Source organism: Trichomycterus rosablanca, chromosome 26 (assembly GCF_030014385.1).
Source record: "Trichomycterus rosablanca isolate fTriRos1 chromosome 26, fTriRos1.hap1, whole genome shotgun sequence".
Lineage (NCBI taxonomy): Eukaryota > Metazoa > Chordata > Actinopteri > Siluriformes > Trichomycteridae > Trichomycterus > Trichomycterus rosablanca.
In genome coordinates this window covers 8,375,718-8,393,518 of record NC_086013.1, presented here as the reverse complement: position 1 = coordinate 8,393,518, position 17,801 = coordinate 8,375,718, and the positions used below count along the sequence as shown (strand labels likewise).

The following is a 17,801-nucleotide window of genomic DNA, read 5'->3' as shown; positions in this document are numbered from 1 at the left end:
CAGCTTTTCTTAAATCACTAAAAATTCAAATCAGAGGGTCTGATTGGTTCAGAAAGCGCTCTTTCAACCATCAGCGCCAATTCTGTAGGAGCGTTCCATTCACCCCAGTTGTTCCTGTGAAGTGCACTACGTAGGGTATTCCACAATTTTAAGTGATATTCCAATCCAACGGTAACAAAAATGTTCAAATGAAGTGAATTTCAAACTGTGTAGGGAGTAAGGAGTGACGCTTCATCACTACACCGGAAGCTGGCTGTAACATTTACCCATTGCGTGCGTTGCGGGTTAAGATGGCCGGAGCGTTATTAGAGAGCAAAATATTTATAATAATAATGATTATATATATATACACACATAACTAATGTTAGCACATGCTGACACTAAAGACACTACAAGTCCTTTTTGTTTGCGAGTCATAAATCGAGTTATTTGAAACGAGTCCGAGTCGAGTCTGAAGTCGGACTCCCCATCTCTGCTTGGATCACATCTTTAAGCAATTCACACATAGCAACCCGAGAGGCGATTTGCCTCCGAGCTGGAGCTTCTCTCGACGACCCCTAAAACCTGTCGGTGAGTGGAAAATCAGGGCTAAAACCATGTAGTGTAAACCTGACATGGATTGGTTTTCGGACTTTGGCAAATGGACCAATGTTCCTTTATATTTTGTAATAGGTGCACTCAAGCTAGTCCTATTTACAGTATATGGTCACATAGACCTTACTAGCTCAAAGGATTAGAATTTGAATGCCATGACGTAAGGTAAATGACATAACAAAGCTTTCTGCATCACCAAATACACAACAGATTGGGTCATGTTGTTAAAAAAAAGTTTCTTTAGAAAAGGATGTGTGGGTTCCAGGTGCACAGTCACAGAAACAAGAGTGGCAGAAATCCCAAATCCCCAAACCCCAAATCCCCAAACTGTCCTTATGGGTCTGGTGAGCTCTCCGCATAGACGCCTGTCTAAATTCTTAGATACCTTAAAATGCTCCTACTGAGGTGCCTTAATTCTAAACTATAATCTGATATAATTCCTTAGTGGTAAAGGCAATCCCAGCATTCAGTGCGGCACAACTTTTCTCTCTGCTTTTAGCGCGTCCAATTGCCCGGTTGAATCATCCTTCCTCTCTACTAGTGCACAAGGTGTACAAGTTTTCGGTACACGGAGGGAGATGTTAGCTGGATGCTAGTCTGTTGTGGTGCCTCAGCCCATTGGTTTGAATGGCCTGAGGCTAACTGTGTTAGCCTAATAGGGGAAAACTGTGATGATATAAGTAGTGTCTAAATAATCTGCCTTATAAGTTTGATGCCTTATTAGAATCCTCTCTCTGTTTTCAGACAGACCCTACACACTGATCGGCCATAACATTAAAACCACCTCCTTGTTTCTACACTCACTGTCCATTTTATCAGCTCCACTTACCACGTAGAAGCACTTTGTAGTTCTACAATTACTGACTGTAGTCCATCTGTTTCTCTGCATGCTTTTTATAGTTTGCTTTTACCCTGTTTTTCATGACCACTACAGAGCAGGTATTATTTAGGTGGTGGATCATTCTCAGCACTGCAGTGACACTGACATGGTGGTGGTGTGTTAGTGTGTGTTGTGCTGGTATGAGTGGATCAGACACAGCAGCGCTGCTGGAGTTTTTAAATACCTTGTCCACTCACTGTCCACTTTATTAGACACTCCTACCTAGTTGGTCCACCTTGTAGATGTAAAGTCAGAGACGATCGCTCATCTATTGCTGCTGTTTGAGTTGGTCCTCTTCTAGACCTCTTCTAGGTCACAGGACGCTGCCCACAGGGCGCTGTTGTCTGGATGTTTTCGGTTGGTGGACTATTCTCAGTCCAGCATTGACAGTGAGGTGTTTAAAGTCTCAATCAGCGCTGCTGTGTTTGATCCACTCATACCAGCACAACACACACTAACACACCACCACCATGTCAGTGCCACTGCAGTGCTGAGAATGATCCACTACCCAAATAATACCTACTCTGTAGTGGTCCTGGGAGAGTCCTGACCATTAAAGAACAGCATGAAAGAGGGCTAACAAAGTATGTTGAGAAACAGATGGACTACAGTCAGTAATTAGTTATGAGTGTAGAAACAAGGAGGTGGTTTTAATGTTATGGCTGATCGGTGTATATAAGTGCTGAAATTCCTACTCATTACTTCTCACCAGATAACGAGTCAGCCTGGGGGAGTAGACGCCTGCTCAGATCGCAAAAATCTAAGAATATCTGTCAGCACCAAGGTGTTCAGATCATTCTCCAGGATCTCGTCTGGCAGTTCTGGAGGTGTGATTCAGGTGTGCTCGGGAAATGGATCCAAAGGAGTGCTAAATGTCACATATTTGATAAGAAAGTGGCTTTAAAAGTAGGAACACGATGGCAGCAGGCCACTCCTGATTTCATTCCTACAGACGCGACTGACAGCTCCGGGCCTAAGTGGTGAATCTCTGATTAGAAAGTCTCCAGAGAATGTCCTGCACCTCTCTCTTTCCTGTTTGGATGATTTTTTTTCCCTTTTTGATCACCGGATGGCTGCTAGTCGGGGGGTCTGCGCTCAGCGCCGAGCGACTTCCAAACCAAACAAACTACATCCGAGGCTTAGGCACAGACACACATGTCGTTTGAGGGGTTTTAAACAAAACACTAGGAGGAAGAAGACAAACACAAAAAGCAGCAGAAAGCTGGTCGTATAGGATTCGGGTCAGGTCTTTCCCACACACACACACACACACACACACACACACACATACACCCAGACCTTCAAAGCATACACTCACCCATCTGGTTTTCATTGTGGCTTTTCCTTCAGCATCCTACAAACCAATATGTGAGACAGATGCATGCAGTGCTTTTGATTTTTATTTTCAGACAAAGACTAAGAGCTGCATTATACAATCCTGGTGATGTCTGCTTCCCCCACGGATGCTGTCTCATGGACATTTGATTCCTAGATGGAGCAGAAACGTTCACGACTTTAAAGCCTATCAGACTCTAACTGTTGATATATACAGTATATATAGAGAGAGATGTCTGTAATTTTCATCATAGGTACACTTCAACTATGAGAGACAAAATGAGAAAAAAAAATCCAGGAAATCACATTGTAGGATTTTTAAAGAATTTATTTGTAAATTATGGTGGAAAATAAGTATTTGGTCACCCACAAACAAGCAAGATTTCTTGCTCTCACAGACCTGTAACTTCTTCTTTAAGAAGCTCTTCTGTTTTCCACTCGTTACCTGTATTAATGGCACCAGTTTGACCTCGTTATCTGTATAAAAGACACCTGTCCACAGCCTCAAACAGTCAGACTCCAAACTCAACCATGGCCAAGACCAAAGAGCTGTTGAAGGACACCAGGAAGAAAATTGTAGACCTGCACCAGGTTGGGAAGAGTGAATCTACAATAGGCAAGCAGGTTGGTGTGAATAAATCAACTGTGGGAGCAATTGTAAGAAAATGGAAGACATACAAGACCATTGATAATCTCCCTCGATCTGGGGCCCCACGCAAGATCTCATCCCGTGGGGTCAAAATGATCATGAGAACGGTGAGCAAAAATCCCAGAACTACACGGAGGGACCTGATGAATGACCTGCAGAGAGCTGGGACCAAAGTAACAAAGGCTACCATCAGTAACACACTAGCCCTGTTAGAGTGCCTGCGGTAGCTGGCGAATTCACCCCGGGTTCCCAGCGAAGCAGGCGTTACAGAACCAAACCCAGTGAGGCCTCAAGTAGGAGGGCGGCTAATTAGGGCGATTGCCTGCAGCTGCACCTGGCCTATTTAATCCAGCAGTGTGCAGCAGCGGGCGTCGCACCTTTTGTTTGTGTTGGCCTGTGTAGCCCGGTGGCGAGATTGTCCTCTCGCTCCTTTTTGTCAGGGACAGACGGTAGCCCAGACGGTGTTATGCCATACGGGATGGTAAGCGTTGTGCTGAGGTATAGTCCTTTTATTTCCGTCCACTTAGGGAAAGTGGTGTGACTTCGCTCAGCCCCCGCGCTGTCTGTTTGTTTATGGCTTTGCGCTATCCTTCCTATTGCTAATCGCAGGAAATCAGCGTCTGCTGCTACGCCTTATAGTGACGCTTGTAGTGATCTCTGGTATAGCGGTTCTCTGTGTTTCCGGTGGCGCTTTCGCTAAGCTGTTGCTTCGCGCGCCTCTAGCCTCGGTTCGAGTCCGCCCTCTAAACTACAGTATATTTATATTTTTCCTTTCTCTTTTTCGGGTCGGCCGCCTTTACCCCCACCGTTGTTTCGGCTCATTGGGGGGTAAGCCGTCGAACCCGTTTTTTGGCCTTTTCCTTTTGTATTTTGTCCTCCCGGTTCGGAGGCTATTTTCGGAAGTTTTTTCTTTCTCCGCCCAGCGCCTTTTAAGCGCTTTTGGCAGGGCTGCTGTTAACCTCCGTTTGGCGAGGCTGTTGTGCAAACGCCCAGCTCAGGAGCGACCGGGGTTCGCGCCTCGCAATCGCTTATTATTTTTGCCTTCTCTTTTTCAGTTGCCTGCGGAGTCTGCGGCGCAATCGGGGTTCTCCCGATTGCTTTTTTGTTCTAGTTTTTTGCCTTTTTTCACTTTGTTTTTCTTTTGTTTTTACAAATAACTAAATAAAAGTTATTTTTTAAGAATCTGCACCTTGGGTCCTTTCTTCCTCATTACAACGCCAAGAGGGACTCAAATCCTGCAGTGCCAGGCGTGTCCCCCTGCTTAAGCCAGTACATGTCCAGGCCCATCTGAAGTTTGCCAGAGAGCATATGGATGATCCAGAAGAGGATTGGGAGAATATCATGTGGTCAGATGAAACCTAAATGGAACACCTCATCGTGTTTGAAGGAAGAAGTTGCATCCCAAGAACACCATACCTACTGTGAAGCATGAAGGTGGAAACATCATGCTTTGGGGCTGTTTTTCTGCAAAGGGGACAGGACGACTGATCCGACTTAAGGGAAGAATGAACAGGGCCATGTATCGTGAGATTTTAAGCCAAAACCTCCTTCCATCTGTGAGAGCATTGAAAATGGAACGTGGCTGGGTCTTCCAGCATGACAATGATCCCAAACACACCGCTCGAGCAACGAAGGAGTGGCTCCGTAAAAAGCATTTAGAGGTCCTAGAGTGGCCTAGCCAGTCTCCAGACCTCAACCCCATAGAACACTTGTGGAGGGAGTTGAAAGTCCGTGTTGCCCAGCGACAGCCCCAAAACATCACTGCTCTAGAGGAGATCTGCATGGAGGAATGGGCCAAAATACCAGCTACAGTGTGTGCAAACCGGGAGACAGATAGATAGATAGATAGATAGATAGATAGATAGATAGATAGATAGATAGATAGATAGATAGATAGATAGATAGATAGATAGATAGATAGATAGATGGATAGATGGACGGATGGACGGACGGACGGACGGACGGATATAATAGGATAGAATTATAATATATAGTATATATATATTATATAACATTGCTGTAAATGTGTGCAAAAAACTGAGTCCGATTTAGCGCCCCCGTCGTCCTGCGATGTCAAACTGTCTGACTGCCTGGGGTACAAAAGATTTTCTCAGCAAACTTTTCTTCAGTAAACTTACGGTTTATCTCACAGTATTTTGAAAACAGTTATAGATAAGTCTTTAAGACAAAACGCAACGCTGGGCACTATTTCCATCTCTCCGGGTTCGGATGAAGATTGGACATGTTTGGGGGTAGACGGTAATTCAATTACTTGTCATCTGAAATTGCCCATAGCTGGCAGATGGAAATGAGTCTAAGATGTTATCTGAGCGTCTGTACTTCAGGTTATGTATTCCCTCCGGCTGTAGACGCAAGACAAACAATAATAGTTTCCTGTGTGTGTGTGTGTGTGTGTGTGTGTGTGTGTCTCAGCCAGAAATATTTAGTCTGGAGTTCACACACCGTACACAGATGAATTCATTCCTTGCGCTGCACATACGGGATAGTTTAGCCTGCACTCATTCCCTAGTAAACAAAGATTAGACTTCATTCTATGAGCAATTCATCATCTATGAGCAAAACATCAACATGCTCAATACAGCTAGCTAAACACTTTTAAAATGCAAATATCACAAAAGTACAGTGTATTCAGTGTTTAGTGTTGTAGATTTGATTTTCAATGGACAGAATTGCCATTCGCACCCATCGATCTGCATTTTATCATCCGTCACCCGTTTATCCCATCCGTCATGACATCCGTTTAGGCCAGAGATGTTCACAACTCGCAAAATACGAGTCCGAGTCAAGTCACGAGTCTACAGGCTAGAGTCCGAGTCAAGTCACGAGTCAATATAATAAACAAAACATTAAAAGACAGATTGACGGACAGGCAGAAAGGTAGACAGACAGACAGACAGACAGATACAGATAGACAGAGAGACAGACAGAGACAGATAGACAGAGAGACAGATAGATAGAGACAGATAGACAGACAGATAGAGGCAGACAGACAGACAGAGACAGATACATAGATACAGATAGACAGACAGATAGACAGACAGATAGATACAGACAAACACGGACATACAGATAGATAGAGACAGACAGACAGACAGACAGACAGACAGACAGACAGATAGATAGACAGATAGATAGACAGACAGACCCACAAACAAACAGAAAAACAAATAGACAGATAGATAGAGACAGACAGACAGACAGACAGACAGACAGACAGACAGACATATAGATAGACAAAGATAGATAGATAGATAGATAGACAGACAGACAGACCCACAAACAAACAGAAAAACAAATAGACAGACAGATAGATAGTCGGACAGACAAGCAGACAGACAGAGACCCAGACAAACAGACAGATAGAGGGACAGACAGATATATGGATGGATGGATGGACGGACAGACAGACGGCTGGATGGATAGATAAAGAGACAGACAGACAAGTCGATAGAATGATAGATTGACAGATAAACAGATAGACAGACAGACCGAGAAATAAAGTTCACACACCGTGCACAGATGAATAGCAATAAATGAATAGCAACTGTATTTTGTCGTTTTACTTTCCTAGTCATTGTGCAAATGAATGTAATTTCTGTAACAAGAAGGTAAAAGCTTCAACTGATACGTTTTGTTTTCACTGCAAAACAAAAGCGCGCACAGCGACCAAAATCCAAAACACAGCAAAAAAAAAAACATAACCACTGCTTACCTTAGCTTATGTTCTTCCAGATTTAGATTTATAAGCGTGTGTCCCATTAGGAATATAATCCATTATTTTGTAAATGTGCTTATACACTGCCTGGCCAAAAAAAAGGTCACACACTCTACAGACAAAACATGAATTATCCTCTGTCAAAAGTCAATGTAAGGAACACTGCATTTTTATTTTATTTGCATTTTCCATACTGTCCCAACTCTTTCCGATTTGTTGTATTTGTTCTGCTCTGCTTGTTTAACAACTGTACATGTAAAAGATGAATGACAGAAGTGAAGTAGAACATGTTAGCACTCCAACTCATAAAAGATGAATAGCTGCAGATGTTCTTTAAATCCTCTAAGTGATTTGTTTACATGGGTTCGGTTTAATGGGCCGCATGAATATTTTAAGCCTGGTGTCTTCTGGAAGCTTGGTGCTTGTAGACAGAATTGTATCTGTGTTTATTTATTTTCGACAATAAGTAATAAGTATACCACATGGCCAAAAGTATGTAGACAATGGACCACGAACTCACTTGTTGACGTCCTATTCCAAATCTAGTTGGGAGGTGGACGAGCTTTAGTAGCTTATACTGTTGGGTCTGTGTGTTTGGGAATAAACCAATAGGGAGCTTGGGCACTGACATTCCACTCGATCCCAAAGGTGTTAAGTTGGGTTGAGGTCAGGGCACCAAACCTTCCAATGTCTTTCTGTATGTATGGTTGCGGTATTGGACTGGTAATCATAAGAATTGCCACTGTTGTGTTTACCTACTGTGTGTAAATGTGCTATCAAGGTGGAATGCAACACATAAAAAAAAAGTTGGGACGGGGCGATTTATGGCTAGTAATGAGGTATCTGAGGTGCAAACACGGGCAGAAGATTTCCAGTTTGCCAACAAATGGGTAAAAAAAAAAGTGTAAAATGAAAAGATTTTAAAGGATTTGCATATTTTTCCTGTTACAGTGCATAATATTATTAAACGATTCAAAGAATCTGGTAACCTATTTAATAATAAAATAATACTAATATTAATTAATTATTGACTGTCACAGTTATAAATATAATAATAAAATAATATTATAACTAATTAATTATCATTAATAATAAAAATTAAATTATAAAATATATAATTACATATAAATTATTATTGATTGTCACAATTATAAATATAATAATAAAATTAATATTATAACTAATTAATTATCATTAACAATTAAAATTAAATTATTATTAAATTATAAAATATATAATTATATATAAATAATTACATTTTGATTGTCACAAATATAAAAATAACAATAAAATGTATATTATAATTAATTAATTCTCATAAATAATTACAATTAAATTAAAATTTAATTATAAAATATATAATTATATATAAATAATTAATTATTGATTGTCACAATTATAAATATAATAACAGTATTATTTAAATTAATCATTAATAATGAAAATTTAATTATAATTAAATTATAAAATATATAATTCCATATAAATTATTTATTATTACTGTCACAATTATTACTATAATAATAAAATGAATATTATAATTAATTATTTATTATTAATAATTAAAATAAAATTATAATAAAATTATAAAATTTATAATTATATATAAATAATTATTTATTGATTGTCACAATTATAAATATAATAATAAAGTAACATTATAATTAATTAATTATTATTAATAATTACAATTAAATTATACTTTAATTATAAAATATATAAATAATTAATTATTGATTGTCACAATTATAAATATGATAATAAAATCAATATTATAATTAATTAATTATCATTAATATTTAAAATTAAATTATCATTAAATTATCAAATATATAATTATATATAAAAAATTAATTGTTGATTGTCACAATTATAATACAATAATAAAAGTAATATAATTAATTAATTATTATTAATAATTACAATTAAATTATTATTAATTTATAAAATATATAATTATATATAAATAATGTGTCCAAATACTTATATAAAAAATAGCATATTTTTAAGCTTTGTCAATTAAAAAAAAAATCAGCTTTTCTTCCCTTTCCTTCCTCTCTCTCTCTCTGCTTCCCGCTGACACCTTCTATTGTTATCATCTTCAACACTTTCTGTTCCACTCTTGTAAAGCAAAATTCAATCTTTAAGAGACCTGTGTTCACCTACTGTGAATGTTTTTCATTTGGTGTGAACACGGTACAAATTAGCAGTTGACATTTTAAAGGTTCGTGAAGGAGTCATCATAACGCTGTCAATTCTGTAATATCGCTGATTTGACTTACATGACCCTGTATCAAGTTAGTCAGAAACTTACGCAGAACTACACGGTGAAGTATCGATATGGTTAGATTGAGCCAGTATGGGGGTAAAAGTACTGGGCTAGTGACTGGTTTGAGCCCCAACAGCGCTAAGTTGTCACTATTGGACTCCTGAGCAAGAATGAATGCATGAGTGGGTGAGTGATGCCCTGCAATATACTATTAATACATTCATCAATACACTTTACTAGCCCTTTTAAACCAGTAGCAATGCCAACTAAATCTTGAAACAAGCACTGGCACCAAGTGAGTTAAAACAACTTTGGCATTAATTTATTCATTTATTTGTTTTTACTAATCGTTTTGTCATGGACGGGGTATTGGTTGGTCCAGAACCCCCCAAAAACATGAACGAGGGGGAGAACTAAGAGGTAACACAGCCACGAGGGCTCCCATAGTCAACAAACCTGAGCGATCGCAGTAGAGAGGCAGAACGACAGCAACCCAAAATCTCCATAAATCTCTAACCTTGAAACCCAAGCTCTGCGATTCTGTCTATAGTCGGGGTGGACAGTCCTGGTCCTAGGGGTCAGGTGAAGTCAATCCACCTTTCGCAATTTCTAATAAGTTGGGAGACCACCAAAATATGAATTTTGCCTTTAATATATATCAAACCAACTCTGTTCTTCTCACAGGTAAAGCTTTTGAGATAACGTACGTCCGCCTGAAGTTCTACACCAGTCGGCCGGAGAGTTTCGCCATCTACAAGCGCACAAACGAGAATGCGCCATGGACGCCCTACCAGTATTACAGTGCCTCCTGCCACAAGACCTACGGGAAGGACTCCAAGACCTTCATCCAACCCGGAGAGGAGGAAAGAACAGCGCTGTGTACCGATGAGTTTAGTGACATCTCTCCACTCACTGGAGGAAACGTAGCGTTCTCCACTCTGGAAGGAAGACCAAGCGCCTACAACTTTGACCAAAGCCAAGTGCTCCAGGTTTGCACTACTTTTTGTACTTATATATCACTTTTTAGGTCTGAAGAAGCATTTTTTAATTTTTTGACTAGACATGAGACACCATATGGCCATAAGTATGTGGACACCAGTGATGGCATAGTTACCTTGAAAAAGTAATCTGATTACTGATTACTGATTACTCCTTTAAAAAGTAACTTAGTTACTTTATGAATTACTTGATTTTAAAAGTAACTAAGTTAGATTACAAGTTACTTTATTAGTTATATAATGCAGAATATTTTAAAGATATTCCTTTGCAATACTTTATCATTTGGCTGCCAACTTGTGTGTACTGATGACTCAATTGAATCCCAGAACATGCTAGTGTGAATGCATGGAAAACAAATTTTAATTTTCTTTCAAGAATATGATAGACTGACCAACACTATTACGCTAAATCAGCATTGAAAATTGACTTTACTTTTAATAGCCTTCTACAATGCTGGAGCTTCTTAAAACGGAAGATTTTCTTTTAAATAGAAGTGTTATTTACCTGCTAATAAATTGTTTTCCAACAAAATCCGCCCAATTTGGCGGATAATCGCCCAATCTGGCAACACTGGAATGCGCAGAGCCAGCTGGCGCTTTTACTCGTAGCGCGCCACGAATACTACTAAATAGTACTACTTCTGTAATTGTGTTGGTGGTTGACATTTATGTTGAGTGTATTACTGCACTGTTTTGGTGAAGAACTACTCATCTGAGGTGCGCTGCTCCTGCGTGCAGAAATGCTTCCGCAAAAAAATTGCCGGCAAAGCGGTGGTGGGGGGGCCAGAGGGGTGGCCGGAGATTACTTTATGGTGGCCATGGCAACCACTGGCCACCCCCTGGCTCCGCCCCTGCCAAGAAGAAAGCAAAAATATCTTTTCACTAAGGAAAATTACAAAAATAGTAACGCACAGTAACTTGGATAAATAACTTTAATCTGATTACTGGATTGGAAATAGTAACACGTTAGATTACTCGTTACTGAAAAATGTGGTCAGATTAGAGTAACGCGTTACTAAGTAACGCGTTACAGACCATCAGTGGTGGACACCAATGGTAATTACTGATTTCAGGCGTTTTAGCCACACGCTAATTGGTATATAAAGATTATTGACAGAAAGCTCTCTACATATACTGTTTTTCTGTCATCCTACACCCGAGAAAAAGGCTGTCTAAATTAATAGATACCTTAAAATATTGCCTACTGAGGTGCCTTAATTCTGACTAATATTCTGACTGAATAACGAAGGAGCATCCGATGCTGCCTTAGCAATGAAGGCAATCCCAGCATTCACTGCGGCACAACTTCTCTCACAAAAAAATTACAAATTAGGTGGACGAATGAGGAGCAACGAACGGAATGGTCTATGGTGAGAGACGTAAGCTAACTTGCTAGCGGTTGTGCCACTTCAGTTCATTGGTTTGAATGGCCTGAAGCTAACTGTGGTAGCTTAGTAAGCGAAACTGTGGTGATGTAATCGCTGTCTAAGTAGTGCGTCTAAGTCGATGTCTTATTAGAATCCTCTCCACTTAGGCAACTGCCTAGGTAGCCAGAAGGCAGCAAAGCAGCTCACTAGGTTTTCAGACAGCCCCAATGATTAAAGTATTTTCCTGCTCCAGTTTGACCCTGCCCCTGTACCCATAGCAAGGTTAATGAGTCTGGTGTGAAGGTACTGGACTAGTAATCGAAAGGTTGCTGGTTCAAGCCCCACCACGACCAGGTTGCCACTGTTGGGCCTTTGAGCAAGGCCCTTAATCCTCGATTGCTTAGACAATATACTGTCAGTACTGTAAGTCGCTCTGGGTAAAAGCGTCAGTGAGGGGCTTGGCAGCTACTCCACCCTAACACTCTAGGAAGAACGGTGTCGTCCGGGTTCAATGCTTCAATGACCTCAGAGACGCTGAGGGACGAAATACTCCAGACACACTTTCAAAATGAAAACTCTAAAGACTCTGAAAATTGCAGAGTGGGTGCCAAGACTGTAGTTATGCCCATGGATTTGGAGTGGGCTGTCCAATAAGATCATACATTTGGCCAAATGGTATATTAAAGGGTAGCAGATGCTCTGATAAAGGTAGTTTAAGGTAGTCCAAACTCTCCTGGTAAAAAACAAATGGTCTACTATACTTGTGTGGCACAGTGGTCTAATATGTTAGCCCATCATTAGCCATGTCTGAAAGAGGAAAGGTCTTGCGGGTGGAGTTGCCGCCTAGTGCTTGGGCAATGGACATTGATGGTCATGTGATATGGCACATATTATCATGTCATATCAATGAGTACGTCTGATTCAGTGTTGCCGCCACCATCTGGTAAAAAGGGGAATTGCATCTTGAATTAGTATAATTAATGAGGTTTTTTTTTTTCTGTTTGACTGTTCTGGCGGGCCACAAGTAATGCAATTTAAGACAGAGGACGCGGGCCATATAAAATCTGACCTCGGGCCGTGATTGGCCCACGGGCCAGTCTTTGGACATGTCTGTGTTAGGGTGTGCTTTATATAGCGAGTGCAATATGGAACTGAAACACTGACAATTCCAATGCATGGTAGCGCTATTAATTATTATTAGTAATTATAAGGCTGTCGGTTCAAAAACCACCACATGCCAAGATGCCACTGTTGGGCCTCTGGGCAAGTCACTTAACTCTCAATTGCTTTAATTATATTAGGTCACGATTGTACGTCACTTTGGATAAAAAAAGTGTCTGATATGTAAATATCTATTCATGACTCACACCAGCACTCTATTTTTCTCTCATTACCCCAACTTTCTCATGCTAAAACCCCTGAGAATATCGCTGTATTTCTTCAATATGCATATTTATTGACGCTAAAGCGGAGGTGGATTTCACGTCGGCAGTTCTTTCCCGTTCCTTGGCTCCTTTAACACGATTAACAGAACGCTAAGTCTGTCTGAGTCACCTCATTAATTCCGATGGAAGTTTTAAAACAGTGCTCGATCCTCAATCGACTTGAAGGACACAGATAAAAGAAATAATGGCTGCTTTAAAGAGCTGGGAGAAATTAGCAGGACAATAGACGGATTTCGATCTCTCTGGCACGCTAATGCATCCTGAGTGCAGTTTGTTCCATTGACTGAGCCACAGTTGAAAGATGAATCTAATAATAAAGGACTGAAGGATGAATGTAAGTAGAAACAAACACAGATACGAGAGCCTACAATGACCGGCTTCATGAAGTTGTTGTAAAATATCACAAAGTGGGATAAATTTGGGGCAATCGATGTAACCGTTCATGTCCATAGAGTGCCCACACCTCTTATTTACCTCAGTCTGCGTCTGATGGGCCAGTCGTATTTCCAAAGGCCACTTAAATCAATTATTATTTTCATATAAAGAAGATCTGAGCTTATGGTTTGAGAGTTTACAGTGTGAAAAACAAACAAAAAACATCCAGTGAGCTGCAGTTCTGCAGGCAGAAAAAGCCTTATTGATGAAAAGCACTGAGATTGGCCAACGTGTTAGACTGAGATTTGAACCACTGTTAGACTGAGATGTGCGTTCAAATCTCAGCTGTGCTATCGACTGGCCTGTAGGGGGCGTAATAGGCTCAGCCCTCTTGAATCAGCACAGGAAGTAGTGCCAGTGGGCATCCAGTAGGTGAGGTCTATGAATCATACAAGTTTTGTATCAAGAGGTCAGGGTGGTGGCACGTATATGGCATGTAACAATGTGTGAATTATTTTAATGGCTCACATATGGCATATTCATCCAATTATAGCTAAACATTTGCTTTTCTTTATGCCCACAATTTACCACCTTTAAGTAACTACTTGCATCATCTTACAAACCACAAGTCTTAAATTAGTTTTATTAACATGACAGTATGTTCAGGGTACTTTAATGACTTCCCAAGTCACCAGATCTGAATCCAAACAAGCAACTTTTGGATTTAAGTAAGTAAAAGTAAGCAAGTGAGAAGTAAGTAAAAAAAGGAATAAAAATAAGTAAAAAGTAAATAAGAACTAAGTAAAAGTAAGTAAGAAGTAGGTAAGAAATGCAGAAAACGTAAATGTAAATGTAAGTGAATAAACATAAGCAAATAAAAGTAAGCAAGTAAGAAGTAAACAAACGTAAGTGAAAAGTAAAAAGTAAGAAGTAAATAAGAAGCAAGTAGATAAAAGTAAGTAAAAGTACCTAAATGTAGGTAATTAAAAGTACATACAAGTAAAAGTAAGAAGTAAGTTAGAAGTAAGGGCAAGCCGTAGCCTAGTGGTTAAGACACAGGACTAGTAATACAAAGGTTGCTGGTTCAAGCCTAACCACTGCTAGGTTGCTGATGTTGGGCCCTTGAGCAAGGCCCTTAACCCTCAGTTGCTCAGACTGTATACTGTAATGTAAGTCGCTTTGGATAAAGGCGTCTGCTAAATGCCAAAAATGTAAATGTAAGTAAAAATAAGTAAGAAGTAAATAGATAAAAGTACATAAAAGTAAAAGTAAGTAAAAAGTAAACGTAAGTAAGAAGTAGGTAAAAATAAGTAAGAAGTAAGTTGGTAAAAGTAAAAGTACGTAAAGTAACTAAAGGTAATTAGGTAAAAGTAAGTAGATAAAAGTAAAAGTAAGTAAATGTAAGTAAGGAGTAGGTAAAAGTAAGTAAAAGTAAAAATAAGAAGTAAGTAGATAAAAGTAAAAGTAAGTAAAAGTACCTAAAAGTAGATAATTAAAAGTACATAAAAGTAAAAGTAAGTACAAAGTTTACTTACTTTGTACTTACTTTTACTTTTATGTACTTTTAATTATCTACTTAATTAATTAATTAATTAATAAAATAAAAGTAGGTAAAAATAAGTAAAAGTATGTAAAGTAACGAAGTTAGTAGGTAAAAGTAAGTAAAAGTATGTAAAGAAACTAAAAGTAAGTAGGTAAAAGTAAGTAGATAAAAGTAAAAGTAAATGTAAGTAAGAAGAAGGTAAAAGTAAGTAAAAATAAGTAGATAAAAGTAAAAGTAAGTAAAAGTACCTAAAAGTAGGTAATTAAAAGTACATAAAAGTAAAAGTAAGTAAAAATTAAGTAAATGTAGGTGAGAAGTAAGTAAACATAAGTGAGAAGTAAGAAGGTAAAAGTAAGTAAAAGTAAGTAAATGTAATAAGAAGTAAGTAGGTAAAAGTAAGTCAAATTAAGTAAGTAAAAGTAAGAAGTAAGCAAATGTAAATAAGAAGTGGGTATGTAGTACATAAAAAGTAAGTAATAATAAGTAAGAAGTAAGTAAGAAGTAAGTAAGTAAAAGTAAGTAAGAAGTAAGCAAACGTAAATAAGAAGTGGTAGGTAGTAAGTAAGTAGCAAGAAGTAAGTAAAAATAAGTATGAAGTAAGTATGAAGTAAGTAGGTAAAAGTAAGTGAAAGTAAGTAAAAGTAAGTAAGAAATAAGCAAACATAAATAAGAAATAGGTAGGTAGTAAGTAAGTAAAATGTAAGAAGTAAGTATGAAGTAAGTAGGTAAAAGTAACTAAAAGTAAGTATGTAAAAGTAAGCAGGTAAAAGTAAGAAGTAAGCAAACATAAATAAGAAGTAGGTAGGTAGTAAATAAGTAAAAAGTAAAAATAAGAAAGTACAGCAGATACAGGCAGCAATAAGACTCATTATTAAGAGCGACCAAGACAAATCATTATGGCCAGTCGACTGAGTTGAAGACCAACAAGTCGACAAACAAGCCACAAACCGCAGACAGGTTGTTAGGCGGCCAAGACTCATTGATGCAAGACTTGTGGCGTTAAGGCATTAGCGTCTGGTACAGACTCACAATGGGGCTGCTGTGATAACTGTGATAAGTGGAATGTGTTACAATGCAGTGTATCAAACCATTTTGTGCCTTAAACTGGGCTGCAAAGTAAGTAGGTAGAAGTAAGTAAAAGAAAGTAAGTAAGAAGTAAGTAAAAGTAATTAAGTAATTAGAAGGGGCAATTCCTAAAATGTATTAAAATACACTGGTACGTAGACTATATAGGCTAAAGTATTTGGACACCAGGCACTCCAAGACTACATCGAAAACATAGATAAAATATAAGTAAAAATAAGTAAGTAGGTAAGTGAAAGTAAGCAAGTAAAAAGTAAGTAAATGAGAAGTAAGTAAAAGTAATTAAGGAACAATAAGTAAGTAAGAAGTAAAATTTACTAAAAAGCTAAAGTAAGTAAAAAGCAAGAAGTTTGTTTATTAAGATTTTAACGTCACATTTTACACTTTGGTTACATTCATGACAGGAACGGTAGTTACTCAATACACAAGATTCATCAATTTAAGGTTATATTGAACACAGTCATGGACAATTTAGTGTCTCCAATTCACCTCACTTGCATGTCTTTGGACTATGGGAGGAAACCGGTGCACCTGAAAGAAAACCCACAAGGACACGGGGAGAACATGCAAACTCCACACAGACAGGACCCGGACCGATCGAACCCAGGATCTTCTTGCTGTGAGGCGACAGTGCAAGAAGTAAGTTAAAGTAAGAAGTAAGTTAGTAAAAGTAAGTAAGTAGGTAAGATGTAAGTAAGAAGTAGGTAAATGAAAGTAAGTAAGTGAGAAGTAAAAGTAATTAAGAAACAATAAGTAAGTAAGAAGTAAATGTAAGCAAGTTACTTACTAAAAGTTAGTAAGAAGTTTTAAAGTAAAGAAAAATTTAAAGTAAGAAGTAAGTAAGAAGTAAGTAAAAGTAATTAAGAAATAAAAGTAAGTAAGAAGTAAATGTAAGTAAGTTACTTACTAAAAGAGGTTAAAGTAAAGAAAAAGTTAAAGTACGTAAAAAGTTAAAGTAAGTAAAAAGTAAGAAGTAAGAAAGAAGTAAAAGTAATTAAGAAGTAAAAGTAAGTAAGAAGTAAGTAGGTGAAAAGTAAGTAAAATTAAGTAAGTAGTAAGTAAGTAAAAGTAAGTTACTAAAAGTTACTAAGAAGTTAAAGTAAAGAAAAAGTTAAAGTACATAAAAAGTTAAAGTAAGTAAAAAGTAAGAAGTAAGTAAGAAGTAGGTGAAAAGTAAGTAAGTAAAATTAAGTAAGAAGTAAGTAAGTAAAAGTAAGTAGGAAGTAAGTAAGAAGCAAGTAAAAGTAAATAAGAAGTAAGTAAGAAGTTAAAATAAGTAAAAAGTAAGTTAAAGTAAGTAAAATTAAGTAAGAAGTAAGTAAGTAAAAGTAGGTGGTCAGAAGTAAGAAGTAAGTAAGAAGTAAGTAAAAGTAAATAAGAAGTAAGTTAAAGTATGTAAAAAGTAAGTAAAAGAGGTAAGTAGGAAGTAAGTAGGTGAAAAGTAAGTAAAATTAAGAAGAAACTAAAAGTAAGAAGTAAGTAAAAGTAAATAAGAAGTAAGTTAAAGTAAGTAAAAAGTAAGTAAAA

The 17,801-nt window shown here is 37.9% G+C and overlaps 1 protein-coding gene across 1 annotated transcript in view; it reads left to right on the top strand.

Annotated features, from left to right (window-relative positions):
• lamc3 (laminin, gamma 3) overlaps window positions 1–17,801 on the top strand; it is a 226,051-nt gene that overhangs the window by 5,536 nt on the left and 202,714 nt on the right. The window contains exon 2 of the mRNA XM_062989196.1: window positions 10,148–10,452. Within this exon, the coding sequence (XP_062845266.1) occupies window positions 10,148–10,452 (305 nt within the window). The remainder of the gene's footprint in view (window positions 1–10,147; window positions 10,453–17,801) is intronic.